The sequence below is a fragment of the Clytia hemisphaerica genome, unplaced genomic scaffold (assembly GCF_902728285.1).
Source record: "Clytia hemisphaerica strain Z4C2 unplaced genomic scaffold, Clytia hemisphaerica genome assembly, whole genome shotgun sequence".
Taxonomy (NCBI): Eukaryota; Metazoa; Cnidaria; class Hydrozoa; order Leptothecata; family Clytiidae; genus Clytia; species Clytia hemisphaerica.
The window spans coordinates 495,638-520,433 of NW_027103551.1; the positions used below are offsets into that span (position 1 = coordinate 495,638).

The window sequence follows — 24,796 nt, forward strand, 5'->3', positions numbered from 1 at the left end:
CTTTCTTATAAAACGCATCATTTAATCTATTCCTGCTAAGCTTCTCCTTTAAATTGCTTCACATCTAAACAGTTGTAATCCATCTTGTAATTCATCCGATTCCGTAAAGTCTTTTAACATTTTGATATCAAAATTGCCTGAAAAGATTGGATTTTTAATTTTTAGTAGCTCCTCAAATTTCATTTCATTTTCACGTCTATCAAGAGCAGAAGTTTTAATTATTTCTAGTTCCTCAGGACGGCTTCATTTAGCCTTGTAATTGGATTCCTGTCAAAGTCAGCAAATTATTTTTGAGTGGTTGCACATATTTATTTAATGAGAGTTTTTTTAAGGGTTATTTGCAGATTTGTAGATATTTTACGTTTTTTTTTTTGGATTACATTGTATTGATTGTGCTATATATTTTGTGCATAAAGATGGCGGGTAGAGACAAAGTATTGGCAAAAAAAGTACAAATGATTCGAGCAGAGTAAGGTTTTTAAATCTTCAGACACCTTTTCGACCGTAGTGCCACTTATTTATTTAAGTATCCCCCTAAACTCGATCCAATCCTTTTTTGACACACATTTCTATTGTCTGTAGGTGCAAAAAAAGGACTGGGGCGGGTTTAGTGGGATAAAGCAGACAAAAAAATGCCCGCGCGGAAATTGACGGCTACGGTCAAAAAGGTGTATTGCGGTAGGCCTTTTTGTAAATCATTTGGCTGGCTCGTTTCGAAACCATTACCAAGGTGATTGAATCCTCAAGTGTTACTTTTAAATAGAGTAAACTTCTTATAAACTTCTCTGGGAATCGATTACTATAGCCATATTTTGAAAACGAGGTAAGCGTTACTGGTACGTCACCTTCCTTTGAAATCATTTGAGATCCGTTACAAGTTTGACGTCACTTATTCTCTACCTGACACAACTTTGACGTCACTTATTCTCTACCTGACACAACTTTGACGTCACTTATTCTCTACCTGACATAACTTTGACGTCACTTATTCTCTACCTGACACAACTTTGACGTCACTTATTCTCTACCTGACACAACTTTGACGTCACTCATTCTCTACCTGACACAACTTTGACGTCACTTATTCTCTACCTGACACAACTTTGACGTCACTTATTCTCTACCTGACACAACTTTGACGTCACTTATTCTCTACCTGACACAACTTTGACGTCACTTATTCTCTACCTGACACAACTTTGACGTCACTTATTCTCTACCTGACACAACTTTGACGTCACTTATTCTCTACCTGACACAACTTTGACGTCACTCATTCTCTACCTGACACAACTTTGACGTCACTTATTCTCTACCTGACACAACTTTGACGTCACTTATTCTCTACCTGACACAACTTTGACGTCACTTATTCTCTACCTGACACAACTTTGACGTCACTCATTCTCTACCTGACACAACTTTGACGTCACTTATTCTCTACCTGACACAACTTTGACGTCACTTATTCTCTACCTGACACAACTTTGACGTCACTCATTCTCTACCTGACACAACTTTGACGTCACTTATTCTCTACCTGACACAACTTTGACGTCACTTATTCTCTACCTGATACAACTTTGAACTCCAAATGACTGAATTTCTCTTTTTGTTTGAGCACGCGAGACGGGGTGTCAGCAATGAAGTATAAGCCTGAAGGGCTAGAAGAAGCCATAAAATCCTACCAAAATCACGTGGCCTAGCGCGGTCCACGTGGATTTCACACAAATACGCGATTAAATGTAAAATTTACCGCTAGGTTTTTAAAAATGAACCACTCAAAAGCAAAGAAATCGCTAGACAGATTCAACCTTTAATAAAAAATACGGCGCACATTTTTAAGGCTTCATTTTTTTTGCCTGAGAAAGGTTAAAGATTCACTTCTAGCCTTTCGGGCTTATATTTCCTTGGCTGTCAATTACTATTTTTGCTAAACTTTTGCTGATTCGTGAAATTTTTCAAAATGTCGAATCTCGAAAACAAATTCAAAAATGTTTCCGATACTGATTAATTGGATTAAAGTTACCTGACCTTACTAGTAGACGTGCAGTAATTATGAATTCCTGGTTATATATAACACGAAGACTTTTTATCATAGCTTTTTACCATTTGCCTTAAAGTGACTGAATTAACTGAAGGAATCTTTAGAAAGAGCAGGAAAATACTTTCTAATAATAAAGACATTCTAATAATAAAGACATCCATTCATTTTTAATTTCCCAGCGATAGATCTACCAAAGGGATGGATGAAACCGATTTCTCGGACATCTCTAAAGCCGCTCTGAAGCCGTACAATCAAAACAAGCGCTCTGTACAATGGGTCAAATCAACCATCAAAGCTTACGAGGAGCCTGGCAAAGCAATCAAAACCAACAGCTTTGGAGAATGTCACTTCTTAGGTGCTACAAGAAAAGCCAAAGGAAAGGTAGCAATTTTTCGAACATGTGATATTACTGCAAGAATAAGTATACCAGGATAATCGCAACGACGTATAAAAATTATAATTGGCTAGTCAAAATACAAGCTTTGATTGGGTGAAGCTCACTAGCCTGTCGCCGTGATTGTACCGATTTACTTAACGTAACTATTGTTATGATATCTTACCAACTTTTTCTTTTCGAGTAGCAAAGCGATGGCAATTTATTACTGCCTTTTTTTGTCTCAGCTACAGATTATATTGAGACAGGCTTGAATACTATTAGTTACATGGTCTCTTCTTTTCTCGGCTAGCCTCGCCACCAATACGGTTTTTATTGACCCTTGTATATCCCCTATCCCACCTCGAGACGACCGTGCAACGCATTTATCCCGTTGAAGTCCCTTTGCATGTTTTCAAAAAGCACGAACAATTTTCAGAACTCTCCAAGCAGCTACTTACATTAAAGAGCAAACTGTAAAAGCGGGATATGCGAAAGTGACATTTTATAGCATCACAAAGTCTTGCTTATAATCCATATCATCCGGGGGGAGGGGGGGTACTAGGGCAAGATGGGTTACGAGGATGCTCCGCTGGTCAGGGTACCTTTTTTAACCTCCACGAGTCCCAGGTAGGGTCGCAAAAACACCAAAATAGAAAAATCAGTCCCTCGTAGGGTGTCTATTTTTGGAAAATTTTGGGAAAAAGTAGAAAATTTGAGAACATTTTGGAATTTCAGTCCCATTCAGGGTCACTTTTTTCGCAAATTTCGAGTCCCACGTAGGGTCCATTTTTCGAACCTCAGCAGAGCACCCCCGTCGGTCGACAAGGGTAGTACGCCCCCCGGGCCATATCAACCCAAGAATAAACAAAATCAAAATATATCCCACCTCCACCTGATGTCTTTTGACCAATGAAATCGCGAGAATCTTACTGATGCAGGATAATATGCTAGAAAGGTCTTCAAAACACTTTACGATATTTGATGTTTTCTTTCCACCGCACAGTTCATCCGTATTGCGCATGACACATCCATGGAGGATACTTTCAGTTTGCTTACTGAACATTGGAAGATTGACGAGCCACAATTGTTAATATCTGTCACAGGAGGCGCCAAAAGCTTCAATATGGACCCAAGATTGAAACAGCAGTTTGCATCTGGTTTAGTTAAGGTATAACGGTTTATGAGTGATAAAAGTTTGTTTTTATTAAGTCTACTTGGACGTTATTTTGTCCTAACTTCACAACATTTTGCTGCAAAATCTTGAAGTTTAAAGGTTTTATTTTTGAATAAGTGATTCCGTTTCATATCAGACACATATTTCATATGAGGACAGTGTTTGCCTATTGTTATATTATGCTGATATAAGCAAAAAATGTTTTTCTTTTCCTCTTTCTGACCATTCTTGCTCCACATCTGTGTCAATTCAATATGAAAAAGCTTGTAAAATAAAATTGATTAGTAAGCAAACGATCTCATTCTTATTTAAAAACAAAACCTTTAAAATAAGATGAACTTTTAAACAACATTGTACTCCAGCAGAGTGAGAAAAGGATTCATGCAGAGGAATGTAAAGAGATGGAAAAACAGCTTCTTGAAAACAATGTAAAAAAAGGCTTATATACCAGGTCTCTTGCCCTTGAGGGAGTTTATGTCGAGTAAATAGGTTTCTTTTGTTGTCGCTATAAAAAATCTGCATAGTTAGTGTGTTGTGACAAAATTCTTTTGTTTCAAGCCTGATTATGCGCAAACTTTGGCAATTTCGCAATGTATGTAGACCTGAAATCGTCGGGTTTTCACTAACGTCAAATTCGAAATTGACGGACTTTCACGTCTAACATTTCCAAAGCGTCTGACGTGCATGCATTGTTATATCTAAACAATTCGTCAAAGTCTTCACTTCAATTTCGTAAATTGACTGACTTTCAAGTCTTACTTTTCCGAAACGTCAAACGTACATTATGCTTTATTTCTATGCGCTCTCATTACACTTGTAATCTAACAATTCAAAATAGGTCTCCTTGGTCGTGCAAGATAACGCAAGTCTCCAAGCAAAGTCACTTAATAAAACAAGGCCTGTAAAGGAAGACACTCTCAGGGATAGTGAAAATCGGTCTCCTTGGTCGCGCTAGGTAACACAAGTCTCCAAGCAACGTCACTTAATACATTAAGGCCTGTATAGATAGACACTCTCAGAGACAGTGAAATATCGGTCTCCTTGGTCGCGCAAGGTAACACAAGTCTCCAAGCAAAGTCACTTAATATATTAAGGCCTGTATAGATAGACACTCTCAGAGACGGTGAAATATCGGTCTCCTGGGTCGCACAAGGTAACGCAAGTCTCTAAGCAAACTCACTTAATAAGTTAAGGCCTGTATAGATAGACACTCTCATGGATAGTGAAATATCGGTCTCCTGGGTCACGCAAGGTAACACAAGTCTCCAAGCAAAGTCACTTAATAAGTTAAGGCCTGTATAGATAGACACTCTCAGAGACAGTGAAATATCGGTCTCCTGGGTCGCACGAGGTAACACAAGTCTCCAAGCAAAGTCACTTAATAAGTTAAGGCATGTATAGATAGACACTCTCAGGGACAGTGAAATATCGGTCTCCTGGGTCGCACGAGGTAACACAAGTCTCCAAGCAAAGTCACTTAATAAGTTAAGGCCTGTATAGATAGACACTCTCAGGGATAGTGAAATATCGGTCTCCTTGTGTTACCTTGTGCGACCCAATACAGGCCTTGTTTTATTAAGTGACTTTGCTTGGAGACTTGTGTTACCTTGCGCGACCAAGGAGACCGATATTTCACTGTCTCTGAGAGTGTCTATCTATACAGGTCTTAATATATTAAGTGACGTTGCTTGGAGACTTGTGTTACCTTGCGTGACCAAGGAGACCGATATTTCACTATCCCTGAGAGTGTCTATCTATGCAGGTCTTAATATATTAAGTGATGTTGCTTGGAGACTTGTGTTACCTTGCGCGACCCAGGAGACCGATTTTCACTGTCTCTGAGAGTGTCTATCTATACAGGCCTTAACTTATTAAGTGACTTTGCTTGGAGACTTGTGTTACCTTGTGCGACCCAGGAGACCGATATTTCACCGTCTCTGAGAGTGTCTATCTATACAGGCCTTAATATATTAAGTGACTTTGCTTGGAGACTTGTGTTACCTTGCGCGACCAAGGAGACCGATATTTCACTGTCTCTGAGAGTGTCTATCTATACAGGCCTTAATGTATTAAGTGACTTTGCTTGGAGACTTGCGATTCCTTGTGTAACCCAGGAGACCGATATTTCACTGTCCCTGAGAGTGTCTATCTATACATGCCTTAATATATTAAGTGACTTTGCTTGGAGACTTGTGTTACCTTGCGCGACCAAGGAGACCGATATTTCACTGTCCCTGAGAGTGTCTATCTATACATGCCTTAATATATTAAGTGACGTTGCTTGGAGACTTGTGTTACCTTGCGCGACCCAGGAGACCGATATTTCACTGTCCCTGAGAGTGTCTATCTATACAGGCCTTAATATATTAAGTGACTTTGCTTGGAGACTTGTGTTACCTTGCGCGACCAAGGAGACCTATTTTGAATTGTTAGATTACAAGTGTAATGAGAGCGCATAGAAATAAAGCATAATGCACGTCTGACGTTTCGGAAAAGTAAGACTTGAAAGTCAGTCAATTTACGAAATTTACCACAGTGAAACCTTGACGAATTGTTTAGATCTAACAATGCATGCACGTCAGACGCTTCGGAAATGTTGGACGTGAAAGTCCATCAATTTCGAATTTGACGGTAGTGAAAACCCGACGATTTCAGGTCTACATATATTGCGAACTTGCCCAAACTTTTAGGGCTTATATTTTGGGTACACCTCTCCTTTACGAAAAGGTACCTATATCTTCTTGCGATTCTACTGATATAACCGCATCATGATCGCACCATAATATGGAAAGCTAGAGCTCGAGAAAATTATAACTTCATCTTGATTCTAGTCGACTTCTGACAGTTTTACAAGAACCAATTTAATATCATTGCGTTAAGAATTTCTTTTACTATACATTGGTAAAAATATTACTCCTTATTCTTAAAAATTGAATCAGTAATCGGCAAAAAAGGAAAAAAAAAAATTCATTCTTATCGTCAAATCATGTAGAAACCGTCCAACTTGTATGGCGAGCCGTCTTTTCTGGACTTTCATTTAATGACCTAATCAACGTTTTTACAATAGAATTTTCAATAGAAGTGATCGTTGAACTTTGAGTAACCAGAAAAGCTGTTTTTCCATCTCTTTACATTCCTCTGATTCATGTTACATCTATTTCCAGGTTGCGAACACCCCAGGGGCGTGGGTTATCACTGGCGGAACAAACACAGGCGTAATGAAACACGTTGGCGAGGCGTTACAAGGAGCCACCAAATGTCTTATTGGCATTGCAACTTATGGTATCGTTACTAACAAAGACCATCTTTTGGAAAGCGAGAGAAATAATTTTGGCGGCAAATTCAAATATAATGTAGCGAGTAGCCTGGTAGAACAGGGTATGAAATTATTAATATTTACGAGATATTTAGAGTCGATATTTTACGTGGATAGCCCAGTAATCTAGGACTTTTGGACAGTCTTTCGGTTGTTTTTAAGGGGTCCACGGCCAGCCGACGCGGCTATCTATGAACTGAACGAAATATTGGAAGGAGCGGGGATTCGAACCACGAATCCCTGGTTTGAGACGTTGACACCTTTGACCACTTGGCCATCGCTCCTAAATTTGTTTTCGTGGTCAGCGCAGGATGTTGCTCTATAAGCTCATAGAAGTCATTAAGCGGCAAATTATCTGATGACTTCACAAATTTGATAACTTTGTGGCCGGGTAGCTTAATCGGTAGAGAATTCGCCTTACACTCTAAGTGTTGTGGGGTCGATCCCCGGTAACAGCCAAGTGACCGAATGAGTAGCTTAGATTGGGTAATCTAATCTATCGGGTAAATTACTGTGATGTCCCTCCCAGGTCTAGCGTAAATAAGAAAGGGGGTAGCCACTACAAATCATGGTCGAAATCTATTGAGAATTAAGCTTATTTCCTCGTCGATTTTGGGCCATCTCTTAAATTCAATCGCGGATATTTCAATTTGGCTCGGGTTTATAGACTTCCAGGCTATATTATAAGCCTTATTGGACCATTTTTGAAATTTTGGATCTTGAGTCTCATGTTAAAACTCATTAGAACTCTATCCTTCCAACCTAAGTTAGAGCGCTTCCATATCGATTGTGGCTATATACGATATTGTGGGAATTTCCCTTTTTTCTCAAATATTACGACCATGATTGTAGATGAATACAATTTTCTTAGGTGCATTCTTGGATCACAATCATACCCATTTCTTGCTGGTGGACAATGGAACGACCGGGAAATTTGGTGTTGAAATTCCATTCCGATCAGCGCTTGAAGAATACATCGTGCAAGGTAAACGGAGCCTATATCCATTTCTAGAGAAACGGCCAGTTCTGTAGAATTAGGTTACGTTTTTACCTGGAAAAACATCTTTGTCTTAAATTTGAAACAAAACTTCCTTATGACCACTAGAAAATAATTAAAAAAACTGTTGACCCTATATGGCTATTTATTGATGACACAAATCAAATTTTTCTACCGGAAAGACGTTTTAAAACACGTACTTTAAGCTCCCGAATAGCAGTGGAGTTCCGAATAAAAAAGGGGGTTCGAATTTTTTATAAATCTAATAAACGCGTGCTGGGAGAGGGGTCTAAAATTGTATCCGAAAACTCCCAACATAAGGTAATTATAAACTAAAACCCGGCTATTGAGAGCAATTCAGCTTGTGATAGCTGAATTTTTTTTCAAAAATAAATTAACGGGGGTCCTAATAAGAATGGGTGGGAGGAATGTTGTTCTGAAAAATATTCCAAAACTGATAAGCGGTGGAGACGTTTATTCGGGACGTTAGAGTAGGACACATCTGATTTGCACCTTTACTAAATCAAGAAAGTCTTTTATAGCTAATTCTGCCGGACTTTTATTTGTGATATTCCTGGTATCAAGGCCGGTATCCACTTTCACGCAAACCAATGACCTTACAAAAACGTCGTTAGAGATTTTCCACTATAGAAAACAAATTGTCAGTTTTCTAGTCTTTTCGAACTAAGAGATTGCCATCTTAAGGGGACATATTGATCATAGTCCGTACACTATCATAGCTTATGAACAATTTGTTTTCCATAGTGGAGAATCTCTAAAGATTAACTAGAGGATAGTGGTTATACGGTACTTCGTCAAGCTCACATTTTGAAATGTTCAAGATGTGGAATTATTATATAATCTTTACATTATTTTGATTTATTCCAGAGAAAGTCCCTTCAGTTCTGTTAGTACTGGAAGGCGGTGTAGGAACAATCGGTACCGTCCTTGGGTCACTCAAAAGCGGTGTACCAGCTGTTATCATCAAAGACAGTGGAAGAGCTGCAGATTTGTTAGGTAGGTTGATTTAACGGTGTTCATGAACATTTCATAAGGATTCTTAGACTGGATTATCTAATTTTCCGCAAGAATAACGATTTATCCGTCGAATGCCTGATCTTACGGAGGGTCCTGTTTTGCTATCTTCCGCAAGAATAACGATTTGTTAGTCTCGCGGAGTGTTCAACATCGATTTGTTAGTCTTGCGGATGGAACACCAATTTGTTAGTCTTGCAGAGGGTTGATTTAAATCAAAATCGTTAGTGATCCCTCAGACCTCAGTAGCTTGTTATGAACTTCAATATGCTCAACTTGCTTTCCAACAAATAGCAATTTTTGAATATTTATTTGATAAAAGAACACAACAGATTTTGTGGCCCCTATTTTCAGAAAGTGTTAAAGGAGTGTTGCTTCAAATAGATATTTTAACAGCAAATACCTTATCGGGGAAAAAAGTGTTGGGGGAAAGTGACGAATTTGAAATTTTGCTCGGGGGAAAGTGACGAAAATGCCTCTTGGTGACGAAATTTTCCCCCGACGAAAATAAAAAACCGACTAAATAAAACTACGACATTTTTTCCCCGATAAGGTATATGACAGTTGAAGTAGAATTTCCAAAACAAATCAGATAAAAAACTCCCTTTTATCAGGTTACGGATTAGACACGTTCACTGAAGAAGAAATCGATGAAATTTGTTCCAATTTTGATCATCAAAACGAAGCACTTCGGGAAAAAGTTGAGCAAACTTTCCCAGAGGTGAATAATCCACGCAAAAGCGCTGAAGAAATTGAAGAAGGTTTCAAAAAAGCATATGAAAATGTCGCTTTATGTTTGAAGGAACGGAAATTGGTAAGATATGTTTAGTTGAAATCGTGGACTTTAATATTTGAGAAAAACACTTGCAAATGCTGGAAAAACAATGGAATGCCCCCCCCCCTCTTCCCCCCAGTGGCAATGTTTAGTGCGAACAACCTTCCCACCGACTTTTCCAATGCCCTTAAACATCACCACTGGTGGAGGGGGCCTTGCAGCTTATACTCTACTCTTGTCTCACAACTTTGTCCATGATTGTATACGTACTTTGATTACACGTTGACTGAGTGCTTTATGGCATAATTGTGCACAACAAACCACGCGTTTCTCTCGCAGATTTATAAAGCCTGAAGGGCTAGATGTCGTGCTTTAAGCCATCGTAGGCAAAGAAAATTGAATATCGGAAAAAATATTATTGCTATTGTTTTCGAAAACCCGCAAAGCTTCTGATTGGTCAAGCGCTGAAATTCTATTGTAATGTCACATAAACTAGGTAGGATTTCCTACCTAACAGCGGCACACTTTTCAGCACGACATCTAGCCCTTTGGGCTTTATAACTCTATGGTTTCGATCCTTAAATGTTTAATTTAGTTCATTGATAGCCGGTTGGCGTGAACCCCACGAAAACAATCGATGAGAACAGATCTAATTTATATCATGCATTACCCAAATTCAAGTTGTTTCAAGCCTTAAAAACAGGTGTTTTTTTTGTGTAACTCCACTTTTATATTCCTGGAGACTCAATTCCTAGAAAGGCACCGGAACCAACAAAATAACTTGCAAGAAGAATATTACTGCAAATCCACCGGTAATATGTCACATGTTCGACAACCCATTTGTTCGACAACTCACTTGTTCGACTAGACTAGCAAACTAGTCTGTTAATTAATCATGTCAGAGGGCGGGAACATAAAGGCGGTGGGCGTTTGCTAAAATAGGAGCTGCGTAGGAGAACGAGCAAAAGTTGGTGGGAGGCTGCTGATTAACTAACAAAGCTTTCAGCCCTTGCCGCCGACAAAATTTCTTCCTACGCTTACCTAACTCCTACGCTCACTTTTCCCGCGTGATACCGTTCCAGCCCGAATGGCGTGCCAGTCTATTGTTCGACAAATTGATGAACAAGTAGGATTTCCCCAATCCACCCTCTTCACCTTTTTCTAACACTTCCTTTTAGATTCACGTATTTGAAATGGGTGGTAGTTCAGATCTTGATGAAGCAATCCTCACCGCTTTATTGAACAGTAAGTTTCCAAGATTCTACATCTAACACATAGAAGCTTTAAGTGGATTAATTTTCGTGTGAACTTCTACAATTTTGCATAGTTTCAAATCCGACCGACCTCTTGCTGTTCCAGGCAGTATTTACTCAGATTTCAAAACATTACTGGAAATGATATATGGTAGACTTTCTGTAACTCAAAATCTATGAATTGAATACAACCTAATCTAAAAACATGGATCATGATCTAAAAACATACTAACTTTCAGAAAACATTATAAGCTAAATCTTCACAACTAGAAATAATTTGCTATAGAGTTATGGGTACCTTAAAGAAGAAGTTTTCCAACGAAAAGAAAATTCGGTGGATATAGCCATACGTAGCAAATTAATTCTCGTCAAATTCAATATTTCCTGTCGTCCACCAAATTTTCCGCCAAATTTGAACTATTGTATATTCATTTCCCGAATGTGTTAAAACAGGTTTTTTTCTTGTTAGATAAGGTTTTTTTTGGTCAAAAAATTCTTCATCCGCCAAATTAAATTCCCATCAAAACTTTTTCTCGTTAAGATAGGAGTAAATGTATTTTTCAGACGCGAAAGTTGTTTTCTTCTCGCTTAGTATCAACAAGTATGAGCTTTGTCCGCCTTCATTGAAAATCTAAATTTAGCAAATATCTCTTTTACAATATGAAAAAAATCTATACGTCACATTTTACAGCTACAGAACCTGAAAGACAATTGAATTTGACTTTGCTTTGGGATCGTGCTGACCTTGCAGAAAACAAAATTTTATCCCAAATCGGACGTCGGTGGACGGTAAGTGTACCATTCAACGTTGTTTTGACGTCCGTCTAATGTTATTTTATTGATTCTTAATAAACAAATCAAACTAACCAATGTTCGATGAACGTTTTTGTTGATTTCCAGTTGTGGGGCGACCGCGCGTACCTCACCCAAAACAACCGGAATTTTTTCATTCTGTTTCTTGTTGAGTTACACTTTGATGACTTTCGATAAAAGAAGTCTTTCAAGTGCATTGACGCATTTTCTTGACGATTTCTTTCCTTCTGCAGAGCTTCAAATGTTTAAACGACGTCAAAAAATCGAGTGTTTCAAGCCCGAAAATCTAGGCTCGAAACATTCGAAAAAGTCGCAGAGTGGAATAAATGTTATTGCGTAGAAAAAAAGTCGTGACGTTTAGTATACTAAAGACTAGTGTGGGTGTTGATGAAGTAATTTTTAGTTTACATGTTTTTTTATAAGAATATCCGAAATTTTTGAAGCCTTGGGATGTTCTTAACATGTTCAAATTTTTTTCCATTTTGTGAGTATTTTTCTTCACTTTCTCAAGAAATCGGGCGTTTTAGAATTCCCAAAGCCGTAAAATGTTCTTAACTTGTTCTTAACATTTTATCAGAGCCTTATGCTCTTATATAGTTTGTTCTTATAAAAACCCGTCTTTTCATTTATTTTCGACATCTTCATCATTTTAGGACGACCAACTTCATTACGCCATGTTAATGGCCCTGGCAGAAGATCGCGTTGACTTCGTTCGTTTATTCTTATCATACGGTGTCAGTGTACCAAAAGTGGTGGATCAAAAAACATTAGAATTCTTATATGCTTACAGGTCTGAGCAATCTACTCTCAGGTTTGATCGACGCTCAACCAATGCTTCTTTTACTGAAGTGACCAATCCTCTGGTGAAAAGATATTGTCAAGAAAATGATGTGGACTTGAGAATTATCACCATGGATCGTATTCTAATGTTTATTGATGAGCTGACATCAGATATGCGACATGGAACGCCAATGCTCTCTAGTGACGTAGGTTCTCTTTTGTTAACCTTGCCGGCCGACGTGGGTTTACCGCTGAGGTTCTTTACCCAGCTGGCACTCAACGTTGTTTTAACGTTTATTTAACGTTCACAACGTACAAATAACGTTAGATAAAAAAGGTTTTTGGCCAAGTAAACTTTTCGTTGTAACATTTTGTATTTTTGTGACATTAGAAGACGGTCTTTTTAAAAATTATCAGTGGTTCCTTTTGTTAAATAATCCCTAATTGTTTAATTTATCTGTCTTAATTTATCAAGCAGTGGCGGAGACGTTTACAGGTGTTTACAGTTTTGTTCCAAAACTCTACCGCCACTTTTTTCCGTAAACCGCCCTGACGCTCTAACTCTTTCCCGCGTTTACTGACCTTTACGTCTAATAAAACTCAAACTAGAAATCGCATATTGGTGCTAACACCGTTTTAAAGATATCAAATATTCTCTCTTTCAGGTATCAGTCGAGAACGATCCCTACCTACATCTTTTCTTGTGGGCAGTACTCAATGGTCAACATCAAATGGCTCTTTATCTCTGGGAATTCGGCGAAGAAGGACTTGCCAAGTCTTTAGTGGCCATTGAAATAAATGGGAAATTGGCGGCCAAAGCAGAGAAAATATCCAATCTTCCGGACGAAGTAGCTTCAGATCTTAAAGATTATTCGGAGTAAGTTAATGACATAATAACTAGCACGTCCCGGGGAGGGGGGGGGCACTCCAGGTAAGTGACCTACCGGAAGTGCAGCCCTTAAGGGTAGGTTTTTTGGACTTTGGAAAGGGCACTGTAAGGGTTCGTTTATGAGCAAGTGGTAAAAATTGCACTGTAAGGGTGTAAAATTTGAGAAAATACCAAATTTTGAGGTAAAATTTGAGAAATTTCGAAAAATTGCACTGTAAGGGTCAATTTTCAGCCCAATTTTTCCTGCACTGTAAGGGTCCGATTTTAGAGACCTGATTTTTGGCCGAGCGTACGGTCCTTTTCAAAATCGAGTGCCCCCCTCCCCCAGGTAGCACGTACAGTAAACTCTCTATCTATATCTCGACCTCGTAAGAAAACAAGCATTTTGTTCGAGCTCTTGCATTATAATCATATAACACCATGAAAAATATGAAAAAAAGTTGGACAAAAATAGTCGGCCGTTAATATATTGACATTTTGGTCTAAGAAATAAGCTCTAAAAAAGCTAAATTTGTTATGTGTCTTGCCCGACACCTCGTACTCACCATGCGTGTTTAAGTTACTTCAATTCATAAAGATTACTCTACGCAGTCCTGAAAATTTTGCCTTCTTCTTACAGTTCCTTTTTGATACCATTTGACTGGACTTAGGCAATTGACCTTTACATAAAGTAAAAGTATTCGAGGAAAAGTAGATGCATTTACACCACTATTGAGTAGTGCTTCCATTAGGTTACCACTTTCCAAAAAACTTCGATTAAAGATTTTGCTTGGCTGTGATCGGGAAAATTTGTCCAGGGTATTTAAATGTCAGTGATTTTAGCTGTCACACACTTTTGCAACACACTTTTTTGACCGTAGCCGCGTGGTCAGGCGTGTGCCGCTTAATTGTTTAACTATCCCACTAAGCTCGATCCAATTCTTTTTTACCACATTTTTCTATTGTCTAAAGGCGCGAAAAAAGAACTGGGACGGTTATAGTGGGATAAAGCGGACAAAAAAATACCCGCGCAAAAATTGGTCGAAAAGGTGTATTTTAAAAATCTCATTCATATTCATTTGGTTTTTTCAGTGAGTTCAGAACCCTATCTCACGATTTATTGGATAAATGCTACCGTGATTGTGAAAGCAAAACATTGAAATTGATTACTGAACAATCGGAACAATTTAACAAACGAACCTCCATTGATATGGCAGTCAGTATGATGCATTTGGAATTTGTATCACATAGTTGTGTACAAGCTCTTTTGAACGATGTGTGGACAGGTATGAAATATTTTAAAATTCACAACCCCATGGACCCAGTGGGCCCGGGGGGGGGGGGTACTACCCTTGTCGACCGACGGGGGTGCTCCACTGAGATTGGAAAAATGGACCCTACGTGGGACTGGAAATTTGCAAAAAAAGTGACCCTGAATGGGACTGAAATTCCAAAATTTTCTAAAATTTTCTACTTTTTCCCCAAATTTTCCAAAAATAGGCACCCTACGAGGGACTGATTTTTCTATTTTGGTGTTTTTGCGACCCTACCTGGGACTCGTGGAGGTTAAAAAAGGTACCCACCAGCGGAGCATCCCCGTAACCCATCTTGCCCAAGTACCCCCCCCCCCCACCGGGCCAGTGGGATTCTTGCCCAGGGGATACTAGGTTTGCGAGATGACGAATATGAGCTTAAGTTCTAAAATCGACCCTTAGAGAGACTGAATTTTGAAATTATTGTCCATTTTTTGACGTTTTTTTCCACCCTTAGAGAGACCCAAAATTTCAGCTATTTCAAATTTCAGCTATTTCAAATTTCAAGGGTTTCTGACCCTTTGAGGGAGTTGGTTTTTTATTTTTGTAATTTTTGAGTCCTTACAGGGACTCAATTGCTTTTTAATGGTTTTCGTACCTATTTGAGGGACTTGCTTTGAGGGTGTGAAAAGGTTAGATTTTTTAGTTTTTTCGGTTTTTCGCGAAAATGAAGTCGTAAACAATTAGGTAATACCCCTACAGGGAAGCTTCATCATGGTATCTTTCGTAGTAAATCATTAGATTGCTCATTTTCTGCCGGCTAATAGTCTTAAAAAATTATGGTAATTTTCAGGTTTTTCAGACATGCCATAACTTACCTAAGGGGGGCCTTATGGTTCTCGCATACATAGTACCCGCTCCCTTCCCAGACCCTTACCCACTAGAAAAAAGGTCAACTTTCGTCTCATAAATAACACTGGAGTCTCATTTCCACTGTGTATCCCATTGAAAAAAGTTCAAAATTCCTACTGGATTATTTTAGCTGTAAATAAGTACCGTGAAAAGCACAGGTCGAAATCATATATCGACGCTGTACCGACCAATCCAGATTCTATTCAGCGCGCAATCAACGCAAAGAAAAGTAACCATGACGACCATCCAAGATCTTGGATGAAGCTCAAAGTTGATATTTTTATTCCCGTCGTTGAAAACACAATTTAAAATGTCATCAATGCTTTTCAAAAAGAGTCAGTGATAGACAATCATAACATAAAGTCTGTCTATTATTTCGATTCAATTAAAGTGACATTTCCATAATAAAAAGTTTAGTAATTTGGGGATCATGTAAAAAATGTTTTTTGCTCATTTCAATTACACTTGGGGAGGTTACACTTGAGGTTTCTGGGGGAATTTGTAAATAGTAAACTGCATACTGATACAGTCTGCTAAACATTAATATGGTAATATTTGCTCTTCATCTTTGATTTTTTTCTACAGTGATTAGATTGACACATGCGCGATAAGATTTCTATTATTGGTCTTCAGAAGTTGAAATATTCTCAACCTCTGATACTCTAGGCTGCTGGCATCCACTAACAGATTCGTGCTCCTTATACTACCTGTGGTTTTGTAGAGGTCTGCGATTCTCAACCTCTGATACTCAGGGTAGTAAATAAGAGAATTTGAAACCCAAACTGCTAGAATAATAATTACATGGAATTGTAGTTCCTTAATACTTTCAACCAAACTTTTAAAATTAAGAAAACAAAATTTAAAACAATTTTTTTTAATGAAAATTCACTTACCGTATATTTCCTAAAATAAGAGCCGCGGGGCTTTTTAAATTTGAAAGATTCGCCGCGCTGCGACGCCTTTTGGAGTTTTTTAAACTTCTTTAACTTTGGAAAGACAGTCATATACCTTTAGCACCAAATCTCGATTGTTTAAGGTTATATCAAGGATTCGGATATCACCACTCGTGATTTCTTGTTGACAATGTTATTCCCGCCATATTTAACAACCTTTGATTTCCGAACTGAAAACGAGATGAAAGATATGATCCAGATGGCTGAAGACGAAGACTCAGGGCCACCTACGATTCAAGCCATAACTATGGGTTTACCACTAGCCTCTAAGACGAAAAATGAGGAAAATGAAAACGAGCAGGAGCTAGAATCGTAAGTAAATTATTACTTTTAGGGTCTAAAAAAAGGGTCCCGGGGGTACTGTAATTTCACAATGGTGGATATGCAATGATGACTGAACTTAAAAAAAAACGGGCCAAATTTAGTTGCAGCGTATAGTCAAAAAGTAACTTTATTTCACTGGTATTAGAAGAATTAGAAATTGGTTTGCCATTTTGTTGCTTTTATGTTTAAAAAAAACGTTTAAAGGTGTAAGTTGCAACATACAGATAGCGGATGCTGTTCTGGGGTACATCTGTTCTGTTAGACGGTGGAAGGCTGATCTCTCTTAATCTCTGTTTCCTCTCCAGTGATTCAAATGGAAGTTCAATGAAATTGGTACAGTCGAAAGGACCACAGAAAAGCTACCAATCAACACAAGACACTTCATCACCATCGTACAGCAACCAGGATGAAACTCTTTCTGCTCAAAGAGATAAGGAACTCTCGTTTTGTGGCAAAATGTATTTGTTTTATGCCAAAACACCTGCTGTAAAATTCTACTTAAATCTTGTAAGAAAAATTTCTGTATCCCAATTAGAACTATACCATATCCATGCCTATCACTCTTAAAAAATAGGTGGGGGAAAAGATTTGACCAAGTTTTAGGGATACTTGGATACGTGGATACTTTTTTTAAAAGAGTCGAACATCTAAAAGATTGTTAAGTAAAATTTGTTTATTCAGCCTAATCATTTTTAACTAATTTCTTTCATTTTCTTAGGGATTTTTGCAAATTTTTTACGAGGAATAAATTTCGCGAAAACGCTCAAATTTCGCAAAAATTAATCCAATTAAGTCCACTCAAGTTAAGTATCAGTTAAACTATCTGTTCCTTATATAGTCTAAAATATTAATTATTTCGATTCCAACTTTAGGTGTCTTACATAGTGTTCTTGTGTATCTACGCGTATGTGGCAATCAAAGAGAAAGTTCCAGGCTCAACACCAAGTGTCACAGAGTATGTTGTGTTGGCTTTCGTCGTCTCTTTTACTACTGAAGAAATACATCAGGTATTATCACTGACCTTTCCATAGCTTGAAATATCTTTTTGAAATCCAAAATTTCAAACCAGCAGAAAAGCTTGTAAGGGGGGGGGGGTTTGTAGGGGTTCGAAATACCGTTTTTCCGTCAAACTTTTGCTGAATACCGGAATCCCGAAAATTGAAAAAAATGACAACACCGTCACACCGGTTTGTACAGGTTCAAATACCGGCAAAATGACAAAAAATAAGGCCAAATACCGTCACCGTCTGATTTTAAAATACCGTTTTCCCGTCTTTTTTTTCGTCAGATCCCGTAATACCGTACTAAAAAAGGGCCAATCCCGTCACACCGTAAAAGTACAAACCCCCCCTTGTAACTTGAAAAGTAAGACTATGGTTTTGGTATTATTATTTTGATACTATTTATACTCTTTCTAAAAGCATTCTGTTTATGCCCTTCAGGTGGTTCCCAGCTGCACACAACGTTTTTTCAACGTTTATCTAAAGTTTGAAGGGTTATAAGGAGCTATCAAACCTTTAGTGGCCTTTTAGGTTGGGCAAGGCTGGAAAATTCGCCATTATGGAAGAAAGCTTTTCGTGGTTTTCTAAAAATAGCCCAGTAGTAGACTGTTTTTTTTGGGGGGGAATCATAGCAATACAATGTCTTCTCTTATTGAATAATATCGCCATCACAGCCAAAAAAATTGAATATCGGAAAAAATATTGTTGCTATTGTTTTCGAAAACCCGCGAAGCTTCTTATTGGTCAAGCACTGAAATTCGATTGTAATATCACGCGTGATCTAGGTAGGGTTTCTTACCTTATCAAGGCACACTTTTCGGCCAAAGCACAACATCTAGCCTTTCGGGCAAAGAAGTCTGTGATTAAAACGGGTTCCTTTTGATACTTTTCTCATTTTCACTTCTTACTATCATTATAAATGTAATTTCCAACTTTTCACTCCTCTTTTTTCTTATTTTATAGCTGGTACAAACTGAATACTCAACTTTCCGTGCTAAGATACTAGACTATTTATCAAGTTATTGGAATCTGGTGGATATAGTAGCAATCATCACATACTTTACTGGTTTTGCGCTTCGATGCTTTTCCTCGACTACACATGTTGGACATTTGATCTTAGCTCTCAATGCTGGCATTTGGATTCTTAGATTGTTACACGTGTTTTATGTGCACAGGATTATGGGACCCTATGTTGTTATGATTTACAGAATGGTAAGTTGTGGTTAAGGCCTACCTTTCCGCGCCCTATCTAGAGAAAGGATGTTATGTTACTCCATAAAAGCCCTTTTATCTTGTCTATCGGATGTTCACTATCGTGTCTATTGAAAAGGCTTGTATCAGGCAGACCTAAGAAGGTCTTGTTTCAAACGCGTGATTGAGACCTTTAGAAGTGTTGAATAAGACCGTTTCCAAGAACAGACCATGAAGGTCTTATTTCGAAAATACAAAGGAGACCTTTTTGGTGTATAGAACAAGACCTTGCTTGAATGGAAACCTTGCAAGGTCTCAATCGGCCACACAAGAGTTTCAATTCAGACCTTTCATGATATACTGACATCTAAGTAAAAATTAGACCGGCTAAGGTCTCAAAACTAAACCTAAAAGGTTTGAATTCAGACTGATAAGGTCTTTCTTCAAATTAGCATCTAAAAGGTTTCATATAAAACCCTAAAAACTGAGAGTGTAGGTCTTAGACCATGTTCAGACGTTACGGTTCCGTTCCGAAACGACACAGTTCCGAAACAAGTGTGAACGTCAAAATTCGAAGCGTCAAAAAAGAAGACGTTACAAGGAAAAACAGATCGAAACGATTTCGCTCCACTTTTTTCATCGAAACAGAGCTGTTCCGTTTTCTTGCTCCGAAACGTTCCGAAACCAATATGAACAACGAAAATCATACCGCTACCGGAGCGAAACGGAACAGTGACGTGTGAACATGGTCTTAGATTGGCTTAGTTTTCACAATCTGTAAAAGTTGGGAACGCTTAGCTCTATGGCGTTGGACAGTAAACTTTTCACCCAAGTTTTTAATTTGTCCATAAAGGTTAAGGCCAATATTGAAGCCTCGTATTTTTATGAGATTGCTCTTTTAAAATAAGGTGTAGCTATTTTAAAGTTTCTTCTTTTTTTCCTTTCTTCAGTTCATAGATATGATGTACTTTTTGACCATCCTGTTCGTTTTCATGGTTGCATACGGTGTCTGCTCAACTGCTATCCTCGTCCCGCAAAAAGCGTCCTGGAAAATGTTTATTGATGTTATCTTTCACCCTTATTACAATATCTATGGTGAATTGTTTATTGACCGAGATCCAGAAGGCTGTAAGTTGTTTTTGTAAAGCTTTTAAGTTCGATAAGGGTACATTTAATGTTAGTATTCCTTTTCAAAAAACATACGATTAATATGTTTGTTGAGTAGGATCTAAAGCAGTGGGTGAGATGGTGGCGATAGTGGCGCCCTCCCCTACCTTCGAATAGATATGTCGCGTCTGACTGCGGTCGCAGACTTACATATATCTTTTTAGAAGCAACTCCAATTTTCATGTCAGGGCTTCGGATACTTAGCATTCTAGCCCTGAAATTATACCATATTTATGTTTATTGGGTTAAGGGCTATCATTGCCATGGTTAGATTATCTTAGAAGCTTTTTAAAATTCGGCTAATTTCAGGGCTCGAGCCTTAGCAACCTGGTTGCTTATATATAAAAAACGTGTACACATGAAAAGTTATATTTACAATCTCTCCATAGCACAAACCACACGATTTGGAACTGACGTCATCAATAGTTACGCTGAACCGATCAGTTGGATCATGTTGGCTTTGTACCTTTTGATTGCTAATGTTCTTTTGTTGAATCTTTTGATCGCTATCTTTGGGTACGTACATACAATAAAGCTACTTAAAGGGCAGAAACTTTCGCGGGCAGAAACTTTCGCGTTTTTCGCGATTTTGATCTTTTTCCGCGAAAGTTTCTGCCAGGTAAGAAATTAAACTTGAAAAACGCGAAAGTTACTTTCCTTCTCAGTTTTGCACTGTTTGCTAAATTTTTGCGTGTTTTATGAGTTTTTGTTACCAAAAAAGGTAAATTTTATATGAATTCGCGAAAGTTCTATCTGTGAAATTTCGGATAAAACCATAATTCGCGAAACTTAAGTTCGCTAAATTTCGCGACTTTTAGACTTCGCGAAACTTTCTGCCCGCGAAACTTTCTGCCCTTAAAGAAGTCGTAGTTAGACACCCCTGTCTCACAGCCCCGGTTTAAGGTGGTAGTCTACCGCCAGATTTCAAAAGTCAAAAAATCACATTTTTTGCAATAACTCAAGAACTTCTTTACATTTCGTAATGAAATTTTCAGGAAATGTATATCAACTATTAACATTTCTAAAAATAAAAAAAAATTCTAAAAATAACCAAAGACGGGGGTAAAATCAGTCAGGGGGTAAAATACTTTATTTTGCTTGTGTCAGGTTTTCTGAATAGTCGGCTTGACCTATGAAGTTAGTTTTTTTTTTAAATGACTAAATTTTTTTCCAGGGGGTAAGAAACTGAAAAAAACGCTTTTTTGAGATTAAAAATCAGGAAACCAATTTTAAAACTTTTTAATCCATTCATTCAATACACAATCATGTAAGGAAACTTCCCTGAAAATTTCAAGTCTGTAGCTACTCTCAATCCTAAGATATTTCTGACAAGGTGAATGCAAACCCCCGGAAACGCGTTTTGAGAAAATCAAAGAAAAAGGCAAAAGTCTGCAAAAATGGGTATTATTTTAAGTTGGAAAGCTCTTTTCAAAAAATTTCTTCACTGAATACTCATCCAACCAGTCAGGTTTCAAAAGTTAAAGTAAAACATTTCACAAAAATTGATAAAATATCCAAAAATCAACAAAAACATGTTGCGCTAAAGTCATGTATACATAGCAAAGTTTGCGGTAATCTTGCGATAACATCAAATTTGGGTGAAAACAGCCACATAAGTGTGTCAAAATGTTCATTGAAAGTCCAGCATAACTCTCTGTAGGCATGAAAACTTTTTGTGTGCATATTTTTATTCACATAGACTAGATGACAATGAGCAATGAGCTGGCTTCTTGACCGAAGGAAGGCTGTTATGAGTGGCAGGTGTCAGATGAGAATGTGCGTCTCCAGAAGTTAGGTCCAGTTCATTATAATGCACATTTCCATCTCTGTTACATCATGTTGTGCTTGGAAATATCTCAGTTGCATTTAAATCCACTACAAAACATTATGTGAGCCACCAAAAAGCACACACCGCCTCTCACCGCCTATAATATGCTCCTCAAAACAAAATGGCGGCAACTTAAATGTTTTTCGTAGAAATCCAGCAACATAACCAATGTACAGCAACTTTATGGCTTCTGTAGAGTCTATTCTTCATTTAAACAAATCATTTCCATCAAAGAAATTAAGTTTTGATCTAAAACCTGCCAAGAAATCTGCAGAATCATGCTAACAGCTTGCTTTTCAGCTTGTTTTGATGTGTTACACTACTGAAGCTACCATCTTTAATTTTAAGGATGACGTAATGCCACGGAAAATAATATTTTGACGCTCGAAAAGGGCGTAAAAAGAGCTTTCTTTTGGCGTATCACATTGCTATGTTTCGGCCGAGATTGAAAAAATAAGTCCTTAGCAACGGGATTTTTTCCGTTGCTAGGGCGATTTTTCAAGCACCCAGCAGGACAAAAATGCTCACTGCGACCTGAAAAATAAAGATATCTCTCTGAAATTTCCAGGAGATGTTCAGAAAGACCTAAGGACCTCAAAACACCCAAAAACCAAAATTCGACAATTTTTTCGATGATTTTCCATTTCTCGGTAGACTACCACCTTAACCTTTTACCACAGCAAAGATTTCTACCGAAGTCCCAATGGGGATATAACTTCTATTGTTTAAAGCTTAAAAAATGCAATTTTTTACATTGAAGTGCAAATGGGGACGAAATCAAAGTCAATCTCCAAGTAGGGCTGAAATTATAGGGTATCTTTCCCAACGGAGAAGAAATGGGATGTAGTTAGGACATTTTGGAAATCCAAGTATTCGAGGAGTGCAATCTCTTCCCCATTTATCTCCAAAGCTGCAGTGTTGCAAATCTTATGTAATACCAGCAGCTCTGCAGTGGGAAGTGAGTTTTCCACAGTTTTTCATTCAGCCAATGCTATATAATTCTAAAACTTAAAAGGGTCAAACTCTTATGAGCAATGCCAGAGCAAAGATTTAGGCGAATAGCTGATGAAATTTAAGTCAATTATGGCCATTTATAACGTTGAAGAAGATTTCTAATTCCTAAAGTTGAAAACTGAAAAATATTAATATGCTTATTTTTCGAAGAAGACCCTTTGAGTAGCCTTTGTGTAATTTTTATACAGTTTAACATCAAAAACATCATCTTCTTTTATTTTGATAGAGATACCATTTTCCAGTGTCCAAGAAGACTCGGCACAAATCTGGAAATATTTTTTGCTAATTTCGAAATTCCGCAAAATTTTCGGCTAAATTCCTGTTTTTCGCACTAAAATTGTCAAATTTTTTGTCTCCGACGCTCGAAAAAGGGCCGGTTTCGATCCGCTCTCTCGTAAACCCCCTTTGTTTTATGGCCTCTAAATAGTTTACAAAGAATTTCAAGGGACATAAAAGTACTGACGAAATTTGTAAACAAACTGTATGCAGCGGGATACAAAATCAAAACAAATATCACATGTCAAAATCAAAAATCAAAACAAATATGGCTGATTTTGATTGTTTCAATTATTTTACAAGTTGGTTTTGGTCACGTGATTTTAATTGTTCTCTTTAATGACACGTGGTTCACGCAATGTTTACATTTTACTACTTTCATGTCCCTTTAACATCAAAAATCTTCTTTTATTTTGATAGAGATACATTTTCAAGCGTGCAAGAAAACTCGGCCCAAATCTGGAAATATCAACGTTACGGACTTATCCTTGAATATGCAGCACGCCCAGCTCTTATCCCGCCATTCACCCTTTTCGTGCATATCTATTTGTTTGTGAGATGGATCTGGGATTGTTGTTGTTGTAAGAAACATGATGAAGAAGGAGTCGTCGGATTGAGTAAGCCTTTTTTATATTTTTATGTTTTGTCATGCACGTTTTTTTTATTAGAACGTCCTTATGTTCTTAAGTTTCTGAGTTTTAAGCATATTTTAGACTCAGGGAACCTTTTAAAAGCCTTTAATAGAATACAATAGCTATTTACAAGAACAAAGAAAATGTTCGGTTTTTGCTCTCTTTGTGCATGATAAGTGACGTCATTAAAAAAATTCTTTTTGTTAGATCTTGCGTGTCAAATTTCATTCAAAAAGATCCACTAGATCCAAAAGTTAAGGGGTGGTACAGGAAAAGCCCCCTCCCCTAGTTTTGAACCGCCCTTAAAAGCCTAGTATGAATAGGGTTAAAAGACGAATTTTCAGGTCAGTAATGTTTCTCTCTTTTTCACCCGCTCTAACTCGATTGTGCTTTCATTTGTTTTCAAAGCGACGAAACTTGACGAATATGAAAAGGAAGAGATGAACGAATTCGAATCAGACTCTGTGGCATCATATGTTCGTTCTGTACGATCACAGGCTAATGACAATACAACAGAGAATGAATCAGTTCAAGAGCTTCTTGAAAGGTTTGTTCATTTTTGTTTGGTGAATTCTGGCCTTTGTATATTGCAGTCCGACGGGTATGTGCGGCGGTTAAGGGTATGTTTTTCAAAATGTCAGAAATGCACTGTAAGGGTGGACTTTTGATAAATGCACTGTATGGTTGGAAATTTTAGCAAATCTAGGAAAAGTTTTTGCTCGAAAATCTTGATTTTTTTGCTGTAAAAGAGTTTAAAATTTGAAAAAATTCACTGTAAGGGTTTGAATTTCACCAATTTTATCTGCACTGT

The 24,796-nt window shown here is 37.8% G+C and overlaps 1 protein-coding gene across 3 annotated transcripts in view; it reads left to right on the forward strand.

The window, feature by feature from the left end:
* Nucleotides 1-24,796, forward strand: part of LOC136800179 (transient receptor potential cation channel subfamily M member-like 2) — a 33,592-nt gene that overhangs the window by 7,481 nt on the left and 1,315 nt on the right. For 2 of the 3 annotated variants that reach the window (XM_067056795.1, XM_067056797.1), the window contains 19 exons: nucleotides 2,227-2,428; nucleotides 3,427-3,591; nucleotides 6,762-6,975; nucleotides 7,785-7,898; nucleotides 8,799-8,927; nucleotides 9,560-9,759; nucleotides 10,899-10,965; nucleotides 11,665-11,762; nucleotides 12,440-12,772; nucleotides 13,232-13,443; nucleotides 14,527-14,720; nucleotides 16,636-16,864; nucleotides 17,182-17,383; nucleotides 17,749-17,883; nucleotides 18,841-19,089; nucleotides 20,019-20,196; nucleotides 20,625-20,751; nucleotides 23,774-23,970; nucleotides 24,394-24,532. In XM_067056795.1, the coding sequence (XP_066912896.1) occupies nucleotides 2,227-2,428; nucleotides 3,427-3,591; nucleotides 6,762-6,975; nucleotides 7,785-7,898; nucleotides 8,799-8,927; nucleotides 9,560-9,759; nucleotides 10,899-10,965; nucleotides 11,665-11,762; nucleotides 12,440-12,772; nucleotides 13,232-13,443; nucleotides 14,527-14,720; nucleotides 16,636-16,864; nucleotides 17,182-17,383; nucleotides 17,749-17,883; nucleotides 18,841-19,089; nucleotides 20,019-20,196; nucleotides 20,625-20,751; nucleotides 23,774-23,970; nucleotides 24,394-24,532 (3,384 nt within the window). Of the gene's footprint in view, nucleotides 1-401; nucleotides 470-2,226; nucleotides 2,429-3,426; nucleotides 3,592-6,761; nucleotides 6,976-7,784; nucleotides 7,899-8,798; nucleotides 8,928-9,559; nucleotides 9,760-10,898; nucleotides 10,966-11,664; nucleotides 11,763-12,439; nucleotides 12,773-13,231; nucleotides 13,444-14,526; nucleotides 14,721-16,635; nucleotides 16,865-17,181; nucleotides 17,384-17,748; nucleotides 17,884-18,840; nucleotides 19,090-20,018; nucleotides 20,197-20,624; nucleotides 20,752-23,773; nucleotides 23,971-24,393; nucleotides 24,533-24,796 lie in introns of those variants that run through there. The other variant, XM_067056796.1, reaches the window with a different exon arrangement.